This window comes from Cervus elaphus, chromosome 2, assembly GCF_910594005.1.
Source record: "Cervus elaphus chromosome 2, mCerEla1.1, whole genome shotgun sequence".
NCBI classification, from domain to species: Eukaryota; Metazoa; Chordata; class Mammalia; order Artiodactyla; family Cervidae; genus Cervus; species Cervus elaphus.
In genome coordinates this window covers 5,675,489-5,699,961 of record NC_057816.1, presented here as the reverse complement: position 1 = coordinate 5,699,961, position 24,473 = coordinate 5,675,489, and the positions used below count along the sequence as shown (strand labels likewise).

The 24,473-nt window shown below is 60.2% G+C and overlaps 3 protein-coding genes across 6 annotated transcripts; 2 read left to right on the top strand and 1 right to left on the bottom strand.

The window, feature by feature from the left end:
- Positions 1-3,543: 3,543 nt before the first annotated feature.
- On the top strand, positions 3,544-8,845 carry RAD9A (RAD9 checkpoint clamp component A). Its single transcript, XM_043925202.1, has 11 exons — positions 3,544-3,722; positions 3,808-3,878; positions 4,352-4,480; positions 4,928-5,042; positions 5,130-5,229; positions 6,612-6,718; positions 6,835-6,944; positions 7,026-7,090; positions 7,182-7,322; positions 8,023-8,236; positions 8,534-8,845. Exons 1-11 carry the CDS (start codon positions 3,689-3,691, stop codon positions 8,627-8,629), a joined length of 1,182 nt encoding a protein of 393 aa, XP_043781137.1. The 5' UTR covers positions 3,544-3,688; the 3' UTR covers positions 8,630-8,845.
- Positions 8,846-9,262: 417 nt separating this feature from the next.
- On the bottom strand, positions 9,263-13,462 carry PPP1CA (protein phosphatase 1 catalytic subunit alpha). The gene is made up of 7 exons (XM_043925188.1): positions 12,602-13,462; positions 11,941-12,072; positions 11,565-11,795; positions 10,812-10,916; positions 10,005-10,228; positions 9,789-9,923; positions 9,263-9,709 (listed from the first exon to the last, which is right to left on the bottom strand). Exons 1-7 carry the CDS (start codon positions 12,654-12,656, stop codon positions 9,599-9,601), a joined length of 993 nt encoding a protein of 330 aa, XP_043781123.1. The 5' UTR covers positions 12,657-13,462; the 3' UTR covers positions 9,263-9,598.
- Positions 13,463-13,710: 248 nt separating this feature from the next.
- Positions 13,711-19,559, top strand: TBC1D10C (TBC1 domain family member 10C). 4 transcript variants are annotated; one of them, XM_043925159.1, is made up of 10 exons: positions 13,711-13,763; positions 14,022-14,200; positions 14,919-15,018; positions 15,229-15,336; positions 15,423-15,529; positions 15,716-15,830; positions 16,533-16,598; positions 16,709-16,898; positions 18,418-18,572; positions 18,872-19,559. In XM_043925159.1, the coding sequence occupies exons 2-10, from the start codon at positions 14,049-14,051 to the stop codon at positions 19,217-19,219; spliced, it is 1,341 nt and encodes a 446-aa protein (XP_043781094.1). In that variant the 5' UTR covers positions 13,711-13,763; positions 14,022-14,048; the 3' UTR covers positions 19,220-19,559. The 4 variants fall into 4 exon arrangements, with proteins under 4 accessions (XP_043781094.1, XP_043781102.1, XP_043781083.1 ...); XM_043925167.1 differs by having other exon boundaries at positions 13,726-13,745; XM_043925148.1 differs by lacking the exon at positions 13,711-13,763 and having other exon boundaries at positions 13,772-14,200.
- Positions 19,560-24,473: the final 4,914 nt, after the last annotated feature.

Here is a 24,473-nt window from a genome sequence, read left to right as displayed (position 1 = left end):
CGTCTGTGAGCAGCGCTGGAGTCCCCTGTGCCTCCTCCCTTCTGGACCTGGAAGGCCTTCTTGGCTACGCCAACTGCCATCCTGGAGAGGGTGCCTGACCTCCGATGGGAGAGCTCCCTTCCAGCCCCACAGCCTGGGGGAGCAGGCCTGCCAGTTCCAGCTCTTCCCCAGAGTGGGGGTGGCTAGCAGAGGGGCTCAGAGCAGTCGGAGGGCCCCTTCTAATCTCGGCACATCAAGTTGGGAAGGGGCATCTCATGCCCCCAACCATATTGTACAGTCGCAGACACGGGAGGGACTCACCCAAAGTCACAGCAGAGTCAGTGCTGAGGACAGACCAGAGACCCAGGACTCCTGATTCCCAGCTCTAAGCTCCTTTCTGGTGTCTGAGCCCTTCAGAAGGGTCAGGAGATTCCTGGCTTTGGCAGGTGTGTGTGCGCGCACGCACACATACATATAGCTTAGGAAAGACTCATCAGAAGTCCAAAAGAATTTCTGTCTCCTTCTCCCTCCCTACAGGCAAAGCTATGGTTTTTCCAGTAGTCATGTATGGATGTGAGAGTTGGACCATAAAGAAGACTGAGCACTAAAGAATTGACGCTTTCTAACTGTGGTGTTAGAGAAGATTCTTGAGAGTCCCTTGGACAGCAAGGAGATCAAACCTAAAGGAAATCAACCCTGAATATTCATGGGAAGGACTAATACTGAAGCTGAAGCTCTAAAACTTTGGCCACCTGATGTGAAGAGTCAACTCATTTGACAAGACCCTGATGCTGGGAAAGATTGAAGGCAAAAGGACAAGCGGGCAACAGAGGATGAGATGGTTGGATGGCATCACTGACTCAACGTACATGAATCTGAGCAAACTCCGGGAGATGGTGAAGGACAGGGAAGCCTGGTGTGCTGCAGTCCATGGAGTTGCAAAGAGTCATACACGAATGAGCAACTAGACAACAACTTCCTCCCCCCAGAGCCTTGCTCCAAAGCCTGGAGGCTACAGGACCCTACAGCCCCTTAAGAGTCAGAAGCCGAGACCTGGCTGTTCAGTGAGTCACAGCTCCCCTCCCTGCCTTCCAGGGAGTGTTGGATCTATCTCCTGTTCCAACTGGGCTGCTCAGGCAAACGACTGGGGAAGCAATGAAGAAGCCATGAAGGCTTGGCTGAATCTCACTGGAATAAAAAAGAGAGAGGGTGAGATCCAGGGAGGAGGAGTAAAATAAGGAGAAGAATAATGAATGCTAGGTTCTTTGTTTGGGGGGTGGTGGACTGGACAAAATGTGGGGTGACAGCTATCATCCACAGAAGGGTAGGACTGTGGGCAGGGCTTGGAAGTTTTAATCAATCACAGCACCGTGCTAAGAGGCAACCAGAGTCAACTCAGTTTCACTTGGATCACACACATATTCACTGAACTCGTACTTACTGATCACCTGCTGAGGGCCGGGCCATGTGGGAGGTACGGTGATGCAGTAACAAACACAACAGACTCAGTTCTGGCCTCCTGGGGCTGACATCCTAGGGGCAGTACAGAAGTAGACGTATGTGAAATAATGTTGAGTTGTGCCAAGTGCTGTGGATGACTCGGAGAAAGGGATTAGCTGGATGATGGGGAGGGGGCCTGGAGCAGGCAGGCAGAGAAGGCCTATTTGAGGATGGGCACCTGAAGCTGAGCCCTAGAAAGAGAAGGTGCCTGCGTGTGAGAAGGGGGAACAGCATTCCAAGTGGTGGGAATAGCTTATGTGGACAGCCCAAGGTGGAGAAGGATGTGGTTGCTTCTCAGCCCAGCTGCAGAAGGAGGCCAGAGACAGGTAAAGAGATGGGCAGGGCCAGATCCTTCCTACAGGTTTGGGGTAGGGGTTTAGTTTTTGTTAGCTTATTTATGTATTTAGGCCATGCTTTGTTCCCTAACTAGTGGTGGAACTTGCGCCCTTGGCAGTGAAAGCTCAGAGTCCTTACCATTGGATCCTCAGGGAATTCCCAAGGGATTTAGATTTGATGGCAAGTGCAGTAGTTGGAAACCACTGCAGGATCTAAACCGGGGAAAGGCATGACATGCCTGACATTTTAGGAAGGTCACTTTGGCCCTGTATGGAGAGTGGAGTGGAGGGGCAGGGAACCACTCAGAGTGCTCCCACCATCATTCAAGTGAGACATGATGGTGGCCTGAGCAAGAATGATCGTTGTGGACATGGGAGAGGAGGACCAATTTGTCATCTGTTTGGGAGGCAGAGCACTCAGGGCTTGCTGAAGGATTATAGTACATAAGGGTTGGGTCAGGATGGAATCAAGGATGAGTTCCAGTTTACTGAGCTAAATGCCTGGGTACAAGTGGTACCAATTACACTGAACCCCTTAAAAGGCAAGAATAATCTCCCCCAGTAATCCAGGGAAACCTGGTGAGGGAGGAAAACTGAGGGTAAGGAGAGGAAGTGGGGTCCAGAATTGCAGGCCAGGAGCGCAAGGATCCCGCAAACGTGGCTTCCTTACTGGCGACAGTGCCAGAGGAGCAAGGCCCTAAAGGAACGCAGGGGTGCCCAAGGGTCCCTCAAAGCACACCAGGTGCTGCAGGAAACCAGGTCAGGAGCCCCTCCATGACTTGCCCTCCGCTTCACTCATTGAGGACCGATGCTGAGGACGAGGGGAAGACCTGACCGGAGGACTGCTGTGTACGTGCTCAGTCGTGTCCCACCCTTTGCGACCCCATGGACTGTAGCTCACCAGACTCCTAGGTCCATGGGATTTTCTGGGCAAGAATACTGGAGTGGATTGCCATTTCCTCTTCCAGGGGATCTTCCCTACCCAGGGATTGACTCAGCCCTTTTGGCACCCTCCCTTGGTCTTTTTCAAACGGCCAGAGGCGCAGGAGTCTATCATAAAATGTTTCCAGTGCTTTCCATCAGAGACTCTCTTTTTCAGCAGCCCCCATCCCTCCTCTGACAGACGCACTTCCCTCCCAACCGGCGGGAAAAGCCCCACGCGCTGCTGAGAGTCTTTACTCTCGCCTTCTCCTGCCGGCCACATCCTTCTACCCCTTTCTCTGTTCTTCGGGATCAACGGAGGCTCGCCGAAGGCACGGCGAGCAGCCACCTCCCACCCCGGGATCCTGTAGCAAGGTGCGTTACTATCTTTTCAGAGCTGGTAGTTGCTGCTTCTGTCTGCGTCCCCGGCCCGCTGGGACGGGGTGAGACGGTCTTGCATCGACCCCGTACGCACCCCCCCGGCGCCCGACAGACGTCCAGGAAATCCGTACTAATTTAGTGACCCCGGCCGGGCCCGCCCGCCCATCTCCGGATTCCGAGCCCACTGTTCGCTCCCGGACACCCTCTGGGCACCTCGCGTTCGGGCGCGCGGCCGCTGTGGGCCCAGCTGACCCACCCGGCTGCCCGGGGCGCTCGAGGGCAGAGGGTGGGCCCGGACCGCACTGAGGAAGCCGGCACTCCCGGGTCACGTGACAGGACCCGCCCCGGGCGCAGACTCCGTCACGTGACGCGCAGCAGGCGAGCGTCTTTCTCACGTGACAGAGCTGCCGGCCTGCGGCCCAATCAGGAGGCGGGGGCGGGGCTGCCGGGGGCGGTGCGCGGGAAGGGAACCCCAGGCTGCCTGGAGCGGCGGGAGCGATCCGGAGGGGACCGTCGAGCTGGGGTTCGGCCCGTAGCCCGCCGCCTGCCCCACCCCGGTCACTGGGGGCAGCATGAAGTGTCTGGTCACGGGCAGCAACGTGAAGGGTGAGTCGGGGCCGGCCGGGGGCTGGAACCACGTGGGGCGGCCCGAGGCGCCCGCAAACCTCTGTCTCTCCCCTCTTCCCCGCAGTGCTCGGCAAGGCCGTCCACTCCCTGTCCCGCATCGGGGACGAACTCTACCTGGAGCCCCTGGAAGACGGGGTGAGGAGACCGGGTATGGGGGAGTGGCGTGAAAGTCCCAACAGGGAGCCCTGATCGGGGCTCGAGTCTCGCCCCATCAGGCAGGGTGCCCGGTGGGCACGTTTGCTGAATTTAGCAGGGGCCTCCCCTGTTGCTGGGACGTCCCTTTGGGCCCTGTCATCTTCCCAGGCTGGTGTCCGAATCGAGAGCCCTTGCCCTCCCTAAAGTGCCTGGTGGGGGTGATTAGGTAAAAGGCACGGGGGCTGAAGTCTGGGTCGCGCCCTTGCTGTGGAAGGGGCAGCGCTGAGGCCCACTCGGTACTTGGGGAAGGCTGCGTGGAGGACACCACGGAAGACTGGAAGGAGAGGGCGGGCTTCCGCAGGTGATGGTAGAACGGAAGCCGTTGGGGCAAGTGCCTGGGCAAAAGCTGGCCTGAGGGCTGGGCGCAGCACTGCTGGTGACCACATCTTTCTCCCCACTTTTCCTGGCCCCAGCTCTCCCTCCGGACCGTGAACTCCTCCCGCTCGGCCTACGCCTGCTTCCTCTTTGCCCCCCTCTTCTTCCAGCAGTACCAGGCGGCCACCCCTGGTCAGGACCAGCTGCGCTGTAAGATCCTGATGAAGGTGAGGCGGGTCCCCCAGCAGTGGCAGGGCACTCCCCTAGGAACCCCTCCCCGTAGTGCAGTTTGCTCTGGGGCACACAGCAGGTGCCTGCAGGGGGAGAGATGTATACCGGAGTAATCCGGTGCAGAACGCAGGGCCAGGACTGAGTAGAGACATCCATAGGGATAATGGGCCGCGTGGAGAGGGTAGCTGAATCTTCCAGGGACCTGCAGGGAGTAAATGACTTTGAGGTTGGTCCTTGAAAGATAAGCACGTCTTTTGAAGGCATTCCAGACCAGGGTAAGAGCACGAACGAAGATCTGAAAGGGTGCAGATATCTGCATGTGTGAGGGGTCCTTTCCTGGTGTGACAGTGCTGAGCCCATGATGGGCCAGAGCCCACGGGGACTGGACGTGAGAGCCAGTTGGTGGAGGCGCAATGCTGAGCGGATGTGTTTCCCTCGTCTAGTCCTTCCTGTCTGTCTTCCGCTCACTGGCAATGCTGGAAAAGACTGTGGAGAAATGCTGCATTTCCCTGAATGACAGGAACAGCCGCCTGGTAGTTCAGCTGCACTGCAAATATGGTGAGTGAGCAGCTGGCTGACCCAGGGGTCCTTGCAGTGTGGGATTAGAGGTTGGCGAGCCCACTGAGACCCTGTCTGCCCATCCAGGGGTGAGGAAGACTCACAACCTGTCCTTCCAGGACTGCGAGTCCCTGCAGGCCGTCTTCGACCCAGCCTTGTGTCCCCATGTGCTCCGTGCCCCAGCCAGGTGAGCACGCCCCTGGTTGCACGCCGAGCCCTAGGCTTTTCTCTTCCTTCTTTCAGCCTCAGGAATCAGTTTAAGGAGGCACCTCCTCTGTTTTTCCTGCAGGGCATCTGTGACCCTCCAAGCGTTCATCTGACCGGGTTTGCTTTCAGGGCCTTGACTGGCTCTTTAAGGGCAGAGGCTGGAGTTAGGAGGGGTCAGATGTTCCCTTGTTCCATGTTCCTGTCTCCTGAGTCTGTATTCTCCACCTCAAAGTCTGACTTGGCTTTCTGACCGCTCAGACCCACTCTGACTCCTCTTTCAAAGAACAGATCTCCGGCTTGCCCTCACGTCTCCTCTGGCCTGAACACCTTTGAAGGTCCCTTAATTTTTGTGGCTCCGGGACTTGTAACCCTTCTCTGATCTGGTCATCCTTCTGGGATGATCCCCAGTCAAGGGCAGCCTCTCTTCCTACCTGGCTGGGTTCTAGCCCTGAGGGGTCCTCAGGCTGCGGCTGGACAGGGAGGTCACGGTCCTGGAGGGCTGCCTGAATAACCAGCTATAGGAGAGGAGCCGTTCTGGGCAGTCACAGGGACCACGCAGGGCCTGGGAGATGGGGAGCCCAGCAGACGCCAAGGTCCCTGGAGAAGGCCAGAGAGGAGTGGGTCCCCTCCCACCTGCCCACGTGCAGGGTGCCCCTTGCACTTGAGTAACCCAAGGTCTCACGTTTCTTTGCTTTTGGTAGCTACAGGATATGGTAACTTGAAGGTCCCTTTGAGCCCTGACTTGGTTTTTCTGAGTTGTGTTGAAATAGCACTGCCCAGGATTCCTTTGGGTAGAGAAAGAGGGAATCAATCCTTGGTCCGGGATTTGAGGATTTTTCTTTCTTTTAAAACGAGTGATGGTTTCTCTTTGTCTTATGGACAATTTCAAATTCATATTAAGCAGATAACCAACTTATGTCCCAGTTGTCTCGAGGCAAATTCCAGGTGTTATTTCACCTGTGACTCTTTACCAGCCTGTCTCTACTAGACAGGGACCTGCGGACTGTTTGTAAGGCAGTGTTTACGTGGACAGTGTGGGTCTGGTCTCCCAACCCTGGATGGGCAGGTGCCGCCTGCCTGGTTCAGTTCAGCCCAAACCGCCTGAACTTCCTGCTGCCTTCTGTGAGCCTGTTCTTGTCTGCCTCCATCTCTTGCAAGAGGACTGCTCTCCCACATCCTGGGAGCCTTGGATGAGGCAGGGACCGTGTCCTGCTGCTCCCGTGCTCCACCCTAGTGCCGTGCTAGGCCTGGCCCGGTTCTCTTCGGACGTTGGTGTGCCTCGCTGTCCCACCTCAGGTCCTCTGAGAGCAAAGCCGCTGGGCGGGGCCGAGCCTCAGGTGTGATGCTGTGCCCCCCTCACAGGGTCCTGGTGGAGGCTGTTCTGCCTTTCCCCCCCGCACTGGCTGAAGTGACGCTGGGCATCGGCCGTGGGCGCAGGGTCATCCTGCGTAGCTACCAAGAGGAGGCAGGTGAGGGGACAGATGGGGCCCGGGGCAGAGAGCAGAGACTGGGTGGGGCGGGCAGAGAGCAGAGACGGGCTGGTGGGGCAGAGCCCGGCTTCCTCCTGTCGCTGCCCCACCCCCAGACAGCGCTGTCAAAGCCATGGTGACGGAGATGAGCATCGGAGAGGAGGATTTCCAGCAGTTGCAGGCCCAGGAAGGGGTAGCCATCACTTTCTGCCTCAAGGAATTCCGGGTGAGGTTCCTGCCGCGCGCTCACCACCCCGTCCACCCCTCCTCCCTGCCCTGCCTCCATGCTCTGCTTCTCCCTTCCCAGGGGCTCCTGAGCTTCGCAGAGTCCGCCAACTTGTCCCTCAGCATTCACTTCGATGCCCCGGGCAGGTAAGGCCCAGCCTTGGGATAGGGAGGGGAGCTCTCTGGGGTGCCAGAAGCCAAAGGGCCTTGACCACGCCTGGACCTGTCACCTGCCCAGGCCAGCCATCTTTGCCATCGAGGACTCTCTGCTGGACGGCCACTTTGTCCTGGCCACACTCTCGGAGCCGGACTCGTACCCCCAGACCCTGCGTGCCCAAGAGGAGCTCCAGCGGCCAGAGCCCCGGCTTCAGGCTCACAGGTGAGAGCTCCGCCCACCCAGGCTGGAGCCTGCCACTTCTAGCGTCCGCACCCCCCACGCTGTGCACCCCCATCCCCACTTCCTGTCGAGCCCCAGCCCTGCAGGCTCAGCCCCACTGGTCAGCTGTACTCAGAGATCCCCCCACCCAGGGAAGTGTCCCCAAGGTCGGGCTGGCTTCCTTCTCTGGCTGAGGCCTCCTCCCAAGCCAAGGAGGGAAAAGGGCTGCTGGGAGGCAGGGGGCTGCCTGGGATGGGGGAAGCAGGTGGCTGAAAGGGCAGGTGGGTTGGGGAGGATGGGCCCAGCGTAGTTTAAGCGGAGGAAGTTTGGCCTGGCCCTCCGCCCAGCATGTCCCTGGGCCCCAGTGCGCTCCAGTTCCTGTCCCCTGGGAAGGTGGGGGCTTGGGCCCCAGGTGGCCCAGCTCATTGGACTTGCCGCTCCCCTCCCCCAGCCGAGCTGAAGCAGCCCCCAGGATGCCTCCCTCAGGCCTCTACCTGAACTCTGATGAAAGGATTCTAGGTCGACCCCCTCCCGGAAGCAGCCACTTAAAACACCACCCCCCATCCTTTCCCCTCCCACCAAATCAGGAAGTAATAAAACCAAGAGGTCACCAGTGGTCACTAGGCTCCTGCAGGCCCTGGCTGAGCCCTCCAGGCGGGGCCCTAACTCTGTCCCCCGGCTGATAAACTGTCTCTGCCTGTAGCACGCCCCACCTAGACCTGGATGACTTTGCTGTCGATGACATGGACTCTTACATGATCGCCATGGAAACCACCGTGGGCAGCGAGGGCTCCCGGGCACTGCCCTCCATCTCCCTTTCACCTGGCCTCCAGCGCCCCTGTAGCTCCAGCCCCCACTCAGAGGAGGAAGATGACATGGAGCCCAGCACAGTGCCTGGGACTCCCCCGCCTAAGAAGGTAGGGGCAAGAGGCAGAGGGGCTTCCCTGGTGGCTCCAACGGAAAGAATCCACCAACCATGCGGGAGACCTCGGTGCAGTCCCTGGGTGGGGGAAGATCCCCTGGAGGAGGGCATGGCAACCCACTCCAGTATTCTGACCTGGAGAATCCCTATGGACAAAGAGAAGCCTGGTGGGCTACAGTCCATGGGGTTGCAGAATCAGACACCAGGAAGCACGGAGGCAGGGGCTGGGATGGGAGGCGGAGGGAGGGAGCAGCCTCCGGAGCTCATTCGGCTTCCTCTGTTCTCTCGCCAGTTCCGCTCGCTGTTCTTTGGCTCCATCCTGGCCCCTGCACACTCTCCTCAGGGCCCCAGCCCTGTGCTGGCTGAAGACAGTGAGGGCGAAGGCTGAGCCGGAGAAGTCCGTGTTTGAGGACTGGGCCAGATGAAGCCCCGCCCCACCCCTCTCCCAAGGCCAGCCAGGGCAGGTCTGCTCTCCTCCTTGGTGGGTGGTAGAGGTGCGCCCTGCTGGAGCTGAGCTGACTGGTCCTGCCACCTTCCCCAGGGCCTTGCCTGGGTCTTGTTGTTTCCCTTCAACCCCCAATCATTCATTCAACCCTCAATCTATCATGTCTCTTCCCAGTCTCGGTGCTGAGCTGCCCTCTGCAGGGAATTCCCTCACCTCTTAATCCAACCCTGTGGCCAGAACTGGGGGACTGCCTTCTCTAAGCCCACCTCCCTAAGAAAGAAAAAAATCATTGTGGGGCTTTTGCCCCTGCTGATCCACCTTCTGCCAATCATGACCCGCCCCTCCCTCAAATCCTGAGCACACCACTGGGATCTCCTATGACTGGCACACACTGTTTTGCTTGCTTTCCCCGAACTCTTTGGCCCTGGCTTGGAAATTCCAAGGGCCCCTGTGGACCTGAGCATGTGGCTGGGGTTTTCCTGGCTGGGGCCCCAAGCCCAGGAAGCCTCCCAAGTGGCTCTGGGCGGAAGGGTTGCCAGGCCCAGTGTTTGGGACAAGGGAGACAGAGGCTATGGCAACAATCCAGCTTTGACCTTTATTCAAGAGACCAGATGGGTTGCCCCAGGATCTGGCTGCCAGCCCTGAGCCCAAGCAAGGCTGGAGATCCCCAGTCTGGCCCTGCTTTGCCCTGAGCTGCAGCCTTAGCCCCAGGATCCTGCCTGCAGCCGCTGTAGGTACAAGCGGGAAGAGCCCTGGGGGACTGGATGCTGCTATTGATTCATAAAAAAGAGAAATACACCAAGCCTCTGTGTTCCCCGTGATGGGTGGGCCTGGGGGGCCAGCATGAGCCCCCTGCAGCCACGTGATTTCTGTACAATCCACCATCTGGGGCAGAGGGCGGGCACACGGAGGCTATTTCTTGGCTTTGGCGGAGTTGCGGGGTGGGGTGATGGGCCGGCCTCCAGGGTTCAGGCCACTGAACTGCCCATATTTCCCCTTGTTCTTGTCGGCGGGCTTGAGGATCTAGAAGAGACAAACTGGTCAGGTTCAAGGGGCCGAGCCATAGGCCCCTGGGCCCACCCGCCCCCAGCCCGACCCCCACCTGGAAGGAGCACATGAGCGTCTCGTCCACGCTCATCATGGCGCCTGCGTTGTCAAACTCGCCGCAGTAGTTGGGGGCTGAGAAGAGTGTCACCAGCTGCCGCTTGGCAAAGAACTCATAGCCGTCTTCTACTACCTGGACAAGGGTGGAAGCGGTTGGTTCAGCAGGAGCTGCCTGCCAGTCCCGCTCTCACCCGGACGGGGGCTGCCAGCCCACCTGGTGTGCCCGGCAGATGAGGTCCAGGTCATGCTTGTGCAGGAACTTGGCCACCACCTCGGCTCCAAAGGTAAAGGAGACGCCGCGGTCGTTCTCGCCCCAGCCCTGCACATCCTTGTCAGGGTCAGACCACAGCAGGTCACAGAGCAGGCCCTGGTCAGGCACATCTGTGGGCCGCATGATACGCCGGATCTGCTCCATGGACTGTAGGTCTGGGGACAGGCCTGGAGGGCACAGGGGGCAGGTCACCTCCTCCAGGCAGCCTTTGCCAATCAGCCTCTGCCCCCCACCTCTCCAGGATTCCTGGGAGCCTACACAGGCAGAACTCATCACCTTCTGCCTCTTCCAAGTCCCTGTCCCTTCAAGGAGCACACAGCTCCCTGGACAAAGTGTTAGCCGCTCAGTCGTGTCCGACTCTTTGCAACCCCATGGACTGTCCAGGCAAGAAAGCTGGAGCGGGTAGCCATTCCCTTCTTCAGGGGATCTTCCCAACCCAGGGATCAAACCTGGGTCTCCCGCATTGCAGGCAGATTCTTTACCATCTGAGCCACCAGGGAAGCCCTGGAGAAAGGGGACAAGCAAACTCCACGCAAGAAGGTGAGGCCATGACACGACGGTGCAGCCTAATGCTGCAGCGCGGGGGGACTTCGTGGAAGAAGTACTCCCCGTACCAGGACTCCAGGGAGAGTTGTTCCTGGCTTCTGGGAACACATCTGGAGCTGACGCCTCTGTCCCAAGGTCCCCAGGGGCGCTCGCCCTGGGAGGCTCGTCCTTCCCAAGCATCCACACGCCCAGAGCCATGCTCACCTCCGTGGCAACAGAAGATCTTCTCGTCCACGATGGCAGCGATGGGCAGGCAGTTGAAGCAATCAGTGAAGGTCTTCCACAGTTTGATGTTGTAGCGTCTCTTGCCTGCCCAGGGGGAAGGAGACAGCTCACCAGAGGGCCTCTCTGCCCCACCCCTCAGCCCAGGTCTCCAGGCCTTCCAGGGCACATTGTGTGTTGTTCAGACACAGCTAGGAGGAGAGAACAAAAGGCAAAAAAGGAAACCGAACACCCACCCCCATACTCCCAGAACACCCACTGCCTCCCAGACAATTCTAAAGCAGCTGAGTCCCCAGGAACCCCAGAGTTCCACTTCTGGCACGACCTCAAGGTTGGCACCCACCCCCTGCACAAGAGCAGGGCCAGGTTGAGACGGGGTCTGGTTCATCTTGGCTTCTGGCTAACAGAGGAGTCCAGTCCTGACAGGCATCCTAAGTGCTTAAGTACCGGATGCACTAGAGGGGAGTGTCAGCAGGTGAGGCCCTGCCTTAGAATCCTGGCAGCCCTTCAGTCAGCAGCCACCAGCCAGGTCCCTCCCGAGTGCCAGGACCCGCTCTAGGAGGGCAGGGGAGGGCGGCGTGGGCTGGTCTACCTTCACGGCGCTCAGCTTAGCAGGTGTTTGTCAGACGCTGACACCCCAGCCACCAGGTCAGCACGAGGGTCACACTGAATGGCAAGGAGGCCACTGAATGGCCCTTCAGGCCCAGAGCAGCCCCGGACGCTCTGCCCACTCACACTCGTCATAGAAGCCGTAGATGCGGTTGATGCTGGCACACTCGTGGTTCCCACGGAGCAGGAAAAAGTTCTCTGGGTACTTGATCTTATAGGCCAGCAGCAGGCAGATAGTCTCCAAAGACTGCTTGCCCCTGTCCACGTAGTCCCCCAGGAACAGGTAGTTACTCTCTGGAGGGAAGCCGCCATACTCGAACAGCCGCAGAAGGTCATAGTACTGGCCATGAATGTCACCTGTGACCCAGGGAACCAGGTCAGCACTAGGGGCAGCCTAAACATGAACCCAGGGTCAGGGTTGGGCCCAAGGGAGGTGGGACTTGGGAGGGGTGGTGGCAAGGCCGCTTTCAGGAGGCCATGGGGACCTGGGCTGGAGGCTCACCGCAGATCTTGAGGGGTGCCTCCAGCTCCAGAAGAATGGGCTGGCTCAGGAAAATCTCCCGGGATTTGAGGCACAGACCACGGATCTCGTTCTCTGTCAGCTGTACATTCTTTCCAGGCCTGGAGCCCTGCACTGGGGGCGGAAAGAGGCGTCAGGACGCAGGTTCCTCAGGCGAGAAGAGGGTGAATGACATCGGTGACCCCACAGGCACTTCTGAGTGGGGGCGCCTGGGCCTCCCGGCCCCGCCTAGCCCAGGAGCAGCTGTTGCTGCTGAGTGAGCCTCCTGGGACCCCCAACTGCCCTCAAGGCGCTCGCGAGGGGACTGCTGTGCGCAGAGGCCACCCAAAACCTCCAAGCACAGGACCCCTTCCTGGGGGACTAGGCTTCTCGGGTTTCTCCCTCAGCCAAGAGCCCAGGCCAATCCTTACGCGCCACCCCCAACGCCGATCCTGCTCTGGAAAGGGGAGCAACCCCAGACCTCCCAGCGCGCCGCGATTGGGGTGGAAGGGGGGGCGACGAATGTGGCCACGGGACCTCGCGGCCCGTCCCCGCCCAGTCGAAGCTGGCCCTGGGAGGGGCAGGTCCACCCGCGCGCCACTTCCGGGCCGGGCAGGGGACCAGGGCGCGGCGGGCGCCCACCTCCCTCGCCGCCCCGGCCAACCTTCCAGCAGGCGTCCGATGATAGAGTCCAGGTTGAGCTTCTCGCTGTCGGACATGGCGGCGCCGCCGCTCTAGCCCAGCACCTCCGGGCCCAGTCCTGCCTCCCGCCCTCCCGCGGCCTCCTTCCGGCCTGGTGCTCCTTCCGCCCGCCCGGGCCCGCCCCAGCCCGCCGCCCCGCCTCCTCGGCCGCCCGCCCCGCCCCGCCGCGCCCGGCCCCGCCCCGGTCCGCCCGGTCGCTCACCGCCCCTGCGCTCTAGCGCCTCCGCTGGACGCCAGGCCCCGGGCCCGAGGCGACCCGGGAGGCGGGGCCTCGGCCAGGGGGCGGGGCTCGGTTGACCTGGTGGACGGGGCGGAGCCTGCAAGGGGGCGGGGCTTCACGGGGCGAGGTCGACTCTAGTTCCGCCCTTGAGGAGTTACCCACCCTTGCACCGGGGATGTGCGGCCGGAAGTAGTGTGAAGTTGTTTTTCTCTTTCAAGGGCCCGGTAGTTCCTCCCACTTCTGCCCCGGGCTGGAAGGTGTTGTGACCTCATTGTTATCTCATTGGGTCTCTCCAGAGAGTGCAGATTAAGTCCACGAAGTGCAGGAAAGGAAACAGGCTCAAAGATAGCAAGGGTTGTCTTCAGACTGACGGAGAAACTCTTACCTCTAGGGTCCCTGTGGCCTGCAGACGGCTGACCAGACCCGGACACCTGTCACTGAACTCCGAGCTCATTTTGGTCCCCATTGCCTATGGTGCATGCTACATCATTATTATTTTTTTTTCATGTCTCATCCTTGTGTTTTGAGTAGCGCAGTAATGCCTTACTGTTTGACTTGTCGAAAGCATTAACAAAAGAGGAAACGTTAAATAAAGTGTAATGCTCACTGGAACCCTGAATTGAGTATTTTATTTGCCGGTGACCTCACATCTGGAGGCAGCGTGGCCTCTCTATCTCTGGCAGGCCCTGGCTGCATCACACCCAGCACAAGAACCCAGGCCTGCACCCACCCAACCCACCGGGGTGGTGGGAGGAGCCCATGGCCCAGGGCCACTGGGGCAGGCCGGAAGAGCCCTGGAGAGGAAGGGGTACCCCCCCCCACGCACTTGGGAGGGGCCCCCAGCGGGTTGCTGAAGCTGTGGCTGAGGAGGAAGTGAGAGGAGGAGGTGAGGTGCAGCAGGGAGGTAAGCTGGGCTGCTGAGGACAGGGGCTGGGCCTGGGTCTCCAGCAGTGGGGCCTGGTCTTTCTGCACCATCTGGGCCTGTGCCCCACCCCAACCCCGCAAGAGGAGAGGGGACCGAACGGGTGTGGTGCGATACCCTGCAGCCTCTCCTCTTAGACCAAGTGAGCAGGTCCTGGGGCTGAGGCCTGGCTGAAGAGGCTCCCCGGCCCCAGGCTGGCCAGGAGCCCCCGCTCACGCTGGCTGTCCCCACATCTTGCAGCCTGCAGCACCAGGGGTTGGTGGCGCCATGGCCCAGGCCCTGGGCGAGGACCTGGCGCAGCCCGGCGAGCTGCAGGATGACTCCAGCTCTTTGGGGTCCGACTCAGAGCTGAGCGGGCCTGGCCCATATCGCCAGGCTGACCGCTACGGCTTCATTGGGGGCAGCGCAGCAGAGCCAGGGTAAGTGGGGAAGGGATGAGGGGATTACAGGGTGCTGGGCCTGATGGTGGAGGCTGAGAGCTGAATTCTAGAGTGAGGCCCAACCTCAAGGGTCCTCGAAGGGTCTGGGGACTCAGCTAGTATCACCTGTTTTCGGGTTCTAGATGGAATCTTAAGGTTAGCAGGGCTGTGGGGGGTGGGTCCCTGTGTGTCTCTTCCTCCCAGTCTCTGAGGGTTCCCAGAGGGGCTGAATCCGCTTCTCCTTTCAATCCGGCCCAGGAATCCCAAGGTCATAGAGCCCACACTTCTTCCCCTACCAGTCCTCCCCCTTCCCCAGGTGCTGATAGGAAGACAAGTTCGGAGATAAGATAGGGAGGTCACACCGCCATCAGAGACAGAATCAGGCTCAGAGAAGACTCCTGGTTTCTAGCTCTTGGGCTCTGTCTACTCAACTTCCCCGATGAGTTGTCTGTGTCCCCATCCTGGGGGACAGTCAACCAGCCCCTCCCCCAACACACACCTACACACCCTCTTCAGTGTCTCCTGCTGCCGCCCACATCGGAGCCACATCCTTTCCTGTCCCCATGACAACCACTGGCAACTCCTGGGTGACAGGTCACTCCCCACCCCAGAGATTCCCAGAGATCTCAAGGGCCAAGAGTTGGGCTCACCCAGGTAGCAGGAAAGGTGGTGGATGTGGCTGTCCCGTGTCTGGACATCTGGTGCCGTGTATCCCCAGGCCGGGTCACCCTCCTGCAGACCTCATCCGCCAGCGGGAGATGAAGTGGGTGGAGATGACTTCACACTGGGAGAAAACCATGTCTCGGCGGTACAAGAAGGTGAGGGGAGAGCGGTCCCACGCGGGCCTCCTTGACTTGTCCCCCTTTGCCTGGCAAAATTCAGCCTCCTGTGTCCCAGCACCTCCTGCCTTCGCTCCTTGCTCCTCGCGGAGACTCTTGCCCGATAGTAGATTGTGCCTGAGGCCTGCTGAGAGGAGCAGGGGAATCTGGCGTGGCTGGCCTAACGGGGTGCCCTGGCCTCACCTGCAGGTAAAGATGCAGTGCCGGAAAGGCATCCCCTCAGCCCTGCGGGCCCGGTGTTGGCCCCTTCTGTGCGGGGCTCACGTGTGTCAGAAGAACAACCCTGGCACTTACCAGGTGAGGGGACTGGCAGGGGTCCCAGCCCCCTCCCCAAGCCCTTCACCCCTCTGGGCCTTCACCTCCACCTTCTTGCCCACCTGCAGAACCTGGCTGAGGCCCCAGGAGACCCGCAGTGGATGGAAACCATCGGCAGGGACCTGCACCGTCAGTTCCCGCTGCATGAGATGTTTGTGTCACCCCAGGGTCATGGGTACGAGGCCGGAGATGCCCAGGGACCCCCAGCCCCCGACCCCCAGGCGCTTTGGCCGAGTCCCTGACCCTGGCATCTCAGAGGACCCAGCAAGGCCCCTGAGGGGCCGAGGCCTGGGCAAGGGCCGCCAGAGGGTATGGGAGGGATGCCGGGAGGACTGGCCCCTGATGGGGTCTTCTGGCACAGGCAGCAGGGGCTCCTGCAGGTACTGAAGGCCTACACCCTGTACCGGCCGGAGCAGGGCTACTGCCAGGCCCAGGGCCCTGTGGCCGCTGTGCTGCTCATGCACCTGCCCCCGGAGGTGAGTGCCCTCAGCCCTGTGGCAGGGACCCCAGACCCGGACGCCCACCCCCAGGAACTCTATGACTTCAGTTACCCGAGACCCTGGACCCCCAACTCTAGTGACCCAGGGGCCAAGGCAACCTGTGCCCTGGACTGTGACCACCCTTCCCCCCGTCCCCCAGAACTCTGGCCTCCGGGACCTAGGATCCTCAAGTCCCACGCAAACCTGTCCTAGTGAGCCAGGGCCTCGTGATTGCCAACCTCAGTGACTGCCAAGCCCAATGACCTTGATTCCAGGAACATCGAACCCTGACCCCTGACCTTTGGCCCAATGATCTAAAAGTCTGGATGTTATCACCTTGACCTTATGACCCCTGATTCTGAACCCTGTGACCATGATCCCTGACCCCAATGACCCCAAGAACCTAAGATTTGAACTTTGGGACCTCCGCTACCCTTGACCAGTGAGCCTCCACCCTGCGACCCTCAAATTCAGCCCTCTGAGCCCTGTGACTTCCGACCCCTACACCCCTTGGTAGGCCTCTTTCTAGGCAACGGGGAGCTTTGTGGTAAGACCCACCCCCCACAACCCCACCCCCAGCACTGAGACCAGGCTCCTGGCTCCAGAGTCACCCCAGATGGTGTCCAGGCCCTCCCCTGTGCCCCTCTCCCCCTGCGGTCCCTTCTGCGGTGGGCACTCAAGGCCTGTGCCCGCCCCCAGGAGGCCTTCTGGTGCCTGGTACAGATCTGCGAGGTTTACCTCCCCGGCTACTACGGGCCCCACATGGTGAGAGGCTGGGATGGAGCCCGAGGGCACAGGGGGAGGGCTGGCTGGGGGGTGGGAGCCTGGCGACTGGGTGGGGCCTGGGGTCATGGTGCTGACGGACGTGGCCGCAGGAGGCTGTGCGGCTGGACGCCGAGGTGTTCATGGCCCTGCTGCGACGGCTGCTCCCTCGTGTGCACAAACACCTGCAGAAGGTGGGCGTCGGGCCCCTGCTCTACCTGCCCGAGTGGTTCCTGTGTCTCTTCGCCCGCTCCCTGCCCTTCCCCACGGTGCTGCGTGTCTGGGACGCTTTTCTTAGCGAGGGTGAGTCGGGGGCCGGCCAGGTGGGCGGGGGCAGGAGGGGGTGCCTGGTGGGCGCAGAGGGTGAAGGTGCCAGCTCCGCTCTGCCCCACCGCTACCGCTGACCCTGATCCCGGGCCTGGGTGCTGGGGTGTGCCGAGGGTAACCCGCCCTTGGCCACGCATCACCAATGGGAGGAACGGCAGCCCCCGCCGCCAGCAGTGAGACCACCACAGGGACGGCTAGATTCAGGGAGGCTTCCCCGAGGTTGATGGGACAGGAGCCGGCGACACCACAGCAGTGGCACAGCTCGGGGACTGGGCACGGTGGGGGCATGGCAGGTGGAGCCCCCGGGCCCTCAGTGCGAGCCCTCGGAGGCCAGGCGCGGCTCTGGGAGCCAGGGCCACTTGAGTGAGTGAGACCTACATTCTGGTGGGGGTGGGGATGGGAGGCAGCGGTACCAAATTAACAAGATATTTATAGATTGTCATAAGTTCCGCGAAGAAAATAAAACAAAGGACGTGCCAGAGTGTAGGGGAGCGGCAGGAGAGGGCTGTTTAAATATGCTGGCGGCCGCCCCCTGGAAGAGGCAGCCACGCGGAGCCGGGTGGAGAAGGAGAGGCAGGCAGGACCCTGTCCGCAGGGTCCTGGCCACAGATGACTTGAGGGGTGCGGGCGTGGGGAGAGGTGCCAGGCCAAGAGCGGGGGGCAGTCAGAGCGAAGCTGAGCTGGACCCTGGGTCTTTGGAGCCCTGCCCTGGTACCCCATCAGCAGCACACTTGCATTCAGCTCTATACAGTTTGTCCGGTGGTTGCATGGTAGAAATCCATCAGTGCATCGACTGAGCACCTGCTGTATGCCCATTTGGCTTCAGACTGGCTTAGCGTTCTAACCCCGGATGTCCAAGTCCCCGTCCGCTTGTCCTCCCCTGCAGACTTGGACCTCGAGGGTGGGGCGGGCGGGGCCCCCGCGTTTGATGACGGTGTTTGATGTTTGATGACGGTGACGACGTTAGTAGTCCTGTTGTCCGTTTACACGGCACGGTGGTCACCAGGCCTCGCTGGTCCCCTGACTGCTTTTCTCAGCAGACCCGAGGCTGCCAGGGAGGGGCTTTGAGGCTCCAGGAGCAGGCCAAAGTCACGTGCATGTGTGTGCCTGTGTGTGTGCGCGCATATGTGCCCTGTGCTCTTGGCCTAGGTGTGAGGCGCTGTAGCTTGAATCTTTCTAGAATCAGAAGCTCACAGATCTGAGCTGGAAAGGCTGTCCCGTCACCACCCAGCCCCTCGCTGGATGGGGCGAGGAGCCAAGGCCCAGAATGAGAAGGCCCGGTGTGAGGCTGTCAGTAGCCCTTGGCTCCTGGCAGGCCGCGCTGCCCACAAGCTTCAGTGGCTGCTGGGACCCGCTGGCCGGTGCCCCCACGTGGCCGAGCGGCTCTCAGTCCAGGCAGCAGAGCTGCAGGAGGGTGGAAGGAGTCTGGCCAAGGACGGGTTTGGGCTCGGACTGAGAGCTGGCCCCGCACTGAGAGAGCCCCACCGGCCTGCAGGTGTGAAGGTGCTGTTCCGCGTGGGGCTGACCCTGGTGCGCCTAGCGCTGGGCACCACTGAACAGCGCCTGGCCTGCCCGGGGCTCCTGGAGACGCTCGGCGCCCTTCGATCCATCCCGCCTGCCCAGCTGCAAGAAGAGGTCTTCATGCCCCAGGTGGGTGCCCCTTGCCTGCCCCCTGCAGTGGCCCGGCAGCCCCCTGCACAGGTGGGGAAACTGAGGCCCGGAGGGAGCAGTCACAGTAAGCACAGGGCTCCCTACTTGTTCTCTGAGCAGCAGAGAATGTGGAAACCCCAGGCCTCAAGTGGCTTTTTGTGGCTCCCTTAGTCTGTCTCTTTGTCTGTCTGTCAGCCCCTCAGCCCTCAGCCACTTCCTGGGGCTGTGTACTGCCCGCCCTGCGGGGATCTCATCGTTTCCTGCCCTCCCCCAGGCTCAGTATCAACCACTCCCCGCAGGTGCACGGCGTGGCCCTGTCCGAACTGGAGCTGCAGCGGGAGATCAAGGCCCAGCTGGCCCAGCTGCCAGCATCAGCATCCGAGCCACCCCCGAGGCCGCAGGCCCGCCTGCCCGGGGCCCCGGCCATCTTTGAGACCCAGCAGCTGGCAGGAACCCAGGGGGCCCCCCGGCCCGAGGTGCCCCGCATCGTGATACAGCCCCCAGAGGAGCCCCAGCCACCCCGGCGCAAGCCCCAGACCCGAGGCAAGACTTTCCATGGGCTGCTGACCCGGTCCAGGGGCCCCCCTATCGAGAGCCCCGCCAGGTCCCATCGAAGCTCCACCTCCTTCCTGGACACCCGATTCTGAGGGTAGGTCCCGCTTTTGAGGGTACCACGGACTCAGGGTCCCCCTGATCCCAACTGCCTGAACAGTGGATGCTGGCCTCGACGTGGGCACCGCACTTAACAGCTGGGGTTGGGTGCCTCGCTCCTTTCCCATGGACTGCCTCAGGCCTGAGGAGGATGGAAGGCTGCAGAGTGGGGTTTGGAGAACCCAGGCCACCCTCCACCCACAGGGCTGCCCCGGTGCTTGGGCCCTTGCACGCATCAGGCTCGCACTGGAGGTGTGCGCGAGAAAGGGCATGGGCTGGGCCACGGGGACCCCAAAAGGCTCCTGAGGGGTCTGGAATAAAGTCTGAACAGAAGCCTGCATGTGGTCAGATCAATGCCCTCTGCCCCCCCAAACCTCCACCAGCCGCCCCCTCCCCTCCACCTTGGCTCCCCTCACGGCCCCGCCCCTCCTAGTCCCGCCCGGCTCCCCAGGGCACAGGGAGGCTACCCGTTGGCTGCCTGAGGTGTTTACCAGCTACAGGAACCCACAGCAAGCGCCCAGCCTCTTGGGGCCAGGTGAGGCTCCTGTGCCTGGGCTCCCCCAGCGGACGCTGGGCCCACATGTGGGACTCTGTCTCCTCTTCTGCTCCCTCCCCTTGCTGATTTCAGGAGCCCCCCCAGCGGTGGGAGCACTCTAACCCGAGTCTGCACCGCCCCCCACCCTGGGTCCTGGTCCCGTCCTCAGAGAGAGCTGGCTGAGAACAAAGGCCTAGTGTGCCCAGACAAAGGAGAAAGGCCCCGCCGGCCCTTGCCCCCTCCCGAAACCCCAGCCGCACCCCCTGGGGACTGCCACCATGGAAACCCCCTCCCACACTCGCTAATTGCCCCCGTGGGTGCCCGAGGTGCCTGGGACAGGAGCCATCGCCAGGACAACGGGGCTGGTTCCGAGGCAGGCTCGTGTCCCTGCAGGGCCGGTCTCGGTGCCCTGCCTCCTTGGGTGCCCTCCCCCGAGGGCGGAGGGTGGAGGGTGGGGGCATGGTCAGACTCGGGAGTACCCGGAGAAAGTGACTGCAGTCTTGCTTAAATGGTGGAGTGGTCAGTGCACCCTTCTCAATGGCTGTGCTGGAACACGTTGGCACCCTCAGACCCCTGATTCCAAATGGGCTGCTGACGAGTCCACGGCCGCAGGAAGACGCTCACTCTGTGTTGCTATTGTTGTTTAGTTGCTAAGTCGTGTTGGACCCTGCAACCCAACCCCACGGACTGCAGTACGTCAGGCTTCCCTGGCCTTCACATCTCCCGGAGCTTGCTCAAACTCATGTCCATCGAGTCGGTGATGCCATCCAACCGTCTCATACTCTGTTGTTCCCTTCTCTTCCTGCCTTCAGTTTTTTTCCCAGCGTGAGGGTCTATATATACTTTCCTTCTTTTAATTTTTATTTATTTGTCTGCATCAGGTTTTAGTTGCAGTACAAGGGATCTCTAGTTGCAGCATGTGGGATCTAGTTTCCTGACTGGGGATCAAACCTGGGCCCTCGGCTTTGGGAGCGCAGGGTCTTAGCTGCTGGGCCATCAGGGAAGTCTCTGTGTATATACTCTTAGGGTGCTTACTATGTGACTGGCCAGGTCCCGGGTCCAGGGGCAGACCATCCCACTTTCAAGGAGCCTTTGGTCTGGAGGAGGGACTCACATGGAGGTCCAGACACAGAGTTGAAGTTTGCCTGGGTGGAAACTGAGTTTGCCAGGAGAAGAGGCAGTTGGGCCTGAGCTTTGCTGCCTATGGCAACCCGCTCCAGTATTCTTGCCTGGAAAATTCCATGGACAGAGGAGCCTGGTGGGTTACAGTCCATGGGGTCACAAAGAGTCAGACACGACTGAGCGACTAACTTTCTTTTTTTTGCTGCCTATGGCAGACCCAAGGCTCACCCCTCCCCCCACGTCAGCCACCATGAACCTGACACCCACCCCTGTCCGTCCTCCAGGGGGTGCTCTGTCTCTCTCCTGTTCCCACCCACTCCCCCAGTTTCACTCCAGCCCTGGTTCTGAGTGTGGGGCAGCATCTGGGCCCCTGTGAGTTAAAGAAAATTTTCTGAGCCCCCCCTTCCCTCCCAAGCTCCTACCAAGGTGCTCAGTCACTTTGGTCTTGTCTGACTCTTTGGACTCTTTATGACTTTGTGACTCTTCATGATTTCATGAACTGTGGACAAAGTTGTGTCCGACTCTTTGGACCCTTTCTGACTTCATGGACTGTGGCCCACCAGGCTCCTCCATCCATGGGATTCTCCAGGCAGCAATACTGGAGTGGGTTGCCGTGCCCTCCTCCAGGGGGTCTTCCTGACCCGGGGATTGAACCCGCATCTTTTACGTCTCCTGCATTGGCAGGTGGGTTCTTTACCACTGGTGTCACCTGGGAAGCACCCCCACCAGGGTACTTGGAGCTGAATAATAACGCCCTCCCCTGCAGTTCACAGACCACTCTCTCAGACCCCCACTCACCCACACACCCTGTCTCTGCGGGTGGCACCGAGCCTCTGTAGAGAAAGGGGGACCCAGCCATGTTGAGTGTCCAGCCTAGGATCACAGAGAGACGCAGGGCCAGCTAGACCATGCCTTATTTAGGCTTAGAGCCAGAGTCTGATGGACTCTCAGGCAGGGAAGCAGGCAGGTGGGGGCCTGCAGGGAGTTTATGGGGTCCACCCTGAACTCCCTGCCTCCCGCCACTCAGCTCTTCTGCCGAGAGGTTAGGGGAGCAGGAAGAGCAGCCTTGGTCCTGGGCTAAGAACCCATCCTGAGGCTGGAGGGGAGGCCACAAGGCGTTCCCCACGGATCTGGACCCTGGGGCAGGCAGTCTCCAGCAGGGCCCCTCGAGCAGGGGCTGAGTCATGGCCTTATCTACTCAGAGAAGCATTTTCTGGGCCGTCCTTCCGCAGGTCCTGTTATCAACCTGGGAAGCCTGGGCCCAGGGGTCAGGCCAGAAGAGGACCACTCCCTCCTAGTGTGAACACTTTTATACACACCGTTCCCACAGGGCTGCGCTACCCCTACGGCACCTGGGGGCTAGTTAGCAAAAGATGTCCCCCCTCCAGGTACATGCAGCCCTGCAGGACCGCAGGGAAGTGACGGCTCAACAGGGCAACTTTATATAGTAAGCAACCTGCACAACCACACTCAGGGGACTAGCAGCCCCAGCTCCCTACACCTCTGCCTGGAAGGGGGCTTGGAGGAGGCGGGGCACGCGCCTGAGAGTACTCAGCCTGTGGGAACCAAAGCTGGGCTGGCCTCTGCCTGGGTCAGCCCAGGGGACAGGGACAGGAGTGTGGGGGAAAGCAAAGAAGCGGAAGGGCAGACGGACCCCTCGTGGTTGGGGGGCATGGTCTTATCTTGACTGCCATCCACCCCAAATGTCCCCCCATCCCCACACTGTCCAGAGGTCAAGCTTGGACTTCCTGTAAAGTCCTGCTCAGGGTGGAGTCCTGTCCCCAGGCCGCAGGTGGCCTTGCAGCAAAGCCACAGAAGCGGAGCCCAGAACAAAGGTCACCTCCAAAGCTGACAGAGCCCCTTTGTAATCATTGCCCAAAGCGCCCCTGATCATCACTAAGAAGCTTCCTGACTCCTAATTTGGTAAAGATGCCCACTCCAGTAAACACCCTATGACGCCCCAATCAATCACATAACTCCCACCTTCCAGCAGGAATTTTCTTTGTCTTGAGGCTATAAAAATTGGCTATTAACCCACAAAAACTGTCGGCTGTCTCTGCTCTGTCAGGAGGTTGGCCCACTGTACTCACAGTGCCCACTTTCTCTCTGCCCTTTGTTCTTAATAGACTCACTCCCTTCTGAAATGCTCTGTGTCTGGAAATTCTTTTCCAACCCGCGTTCGGACTGCCTCAACACATAGGAAAGGCTGTCTCACTCTCTCTGAGCCTCCATTTCCTCCTACAAATAGTGGGATAACAGCAGCTCCCACCCCTGCCCCAAGAGCACTCCACTGGGGTCATCTTTACTGGGATTACTGTCTAGTGGAGCTGGGCAGTAGCTCAGGCATGGCCTCGCCTCACCCCACCCCTACCTGGCTCAGCTCCGCCTCGGGTGACCTCCAGGCTCTCCTGGCGTAGACAGAGCAAGACTGTCCTGCCAGCCTGCTTGCCCCCACCCCCGCCGAGTCCCAAGGCTGCCATAGCTCGACCCTGATTTTCCTCTCTGTGTCCACAAGGCAGATGCCATCACAGCTGATGCCCAGCCAGGGCAGTCTGGGGGTGGGCACAGGACCACGCCGCTCTATGTGCATATGCTCTGGCAGAGGGAAGACCCCAGCCCTGCCCCTCACCAACTGTGTGGCCCTCAGCAAATCACATCGCCTCTCTGAGCCTTGACTGCCTCATCAATAAAAGGCAGAGAATCACAACTGCTATGGGGTAGGGTTAAGTGAGATACGGCATGTAAAACACTCTGTAGTGCCTAGGACAAGTCAAAAAACATTTGCTAACACTATTGCCTTCTGCCAGGCGCCCCGTGCCCAGCCAAGCCTGGGCTAAAGTAGGCATCATAATCCCCATTTAAGGATGAGAAAACAGATGCTGCACTGCTTGTGTTAAAAACAAGACAGCAGGAACTTCCCTGGTGGTCCAGTGGCTAAGACTCTACGATCCCAATGCAGGGGGCCCAGGTTTGATCCCTGGTCAGGGAACCAGATCCCACATGCTGCAACTAAAGATCCCACGTGCTACAACTAAGACCAGGTGCAGGCAAATAAATAAATGTTAAAAAACAAGAACAAGACAGCAGGCCCAAGATGGAGTCACTGATGCTAAGCCCTCCATCACCCAACTGAGACAACTTAATTACTGGCTCAGTTGGTAAAGAACCCATCTGCAATGCGGGAGGCCAGGGCTCGATCCCTGAGTCAGGAAGATCCCCTGGAGAAGGAAATGGCAACCCACTCCAGTATTCTTGCCTGGGAAATCCTGTGGACAGAGAAGCCTGCCGGGTTACACAGTCCGTGGGGTCAAAAGAGTCGAACACGACTTAGCACCTAAACCACCACCACCAATACAGTCCCAGCTCTCCTGGGAATTCTATCTTTTAAAGCAATCAATCTGGAATCACCTGACCAGCACTAGTGAGGTCATCTACTCCTGCTGTCCCCCCAAAATAAAGTGACTTTGCAGGGAACTCCTTGGCAGTCCAGTGGTTAGGACTCTGTGCGTTCACTGCTGAGCGCCTGGGTTCAATCCCTGGTCAGGGAACGAAGATCCCAAGCCCTGCGGCAAGGACAAAAGAATAAGGAGGAG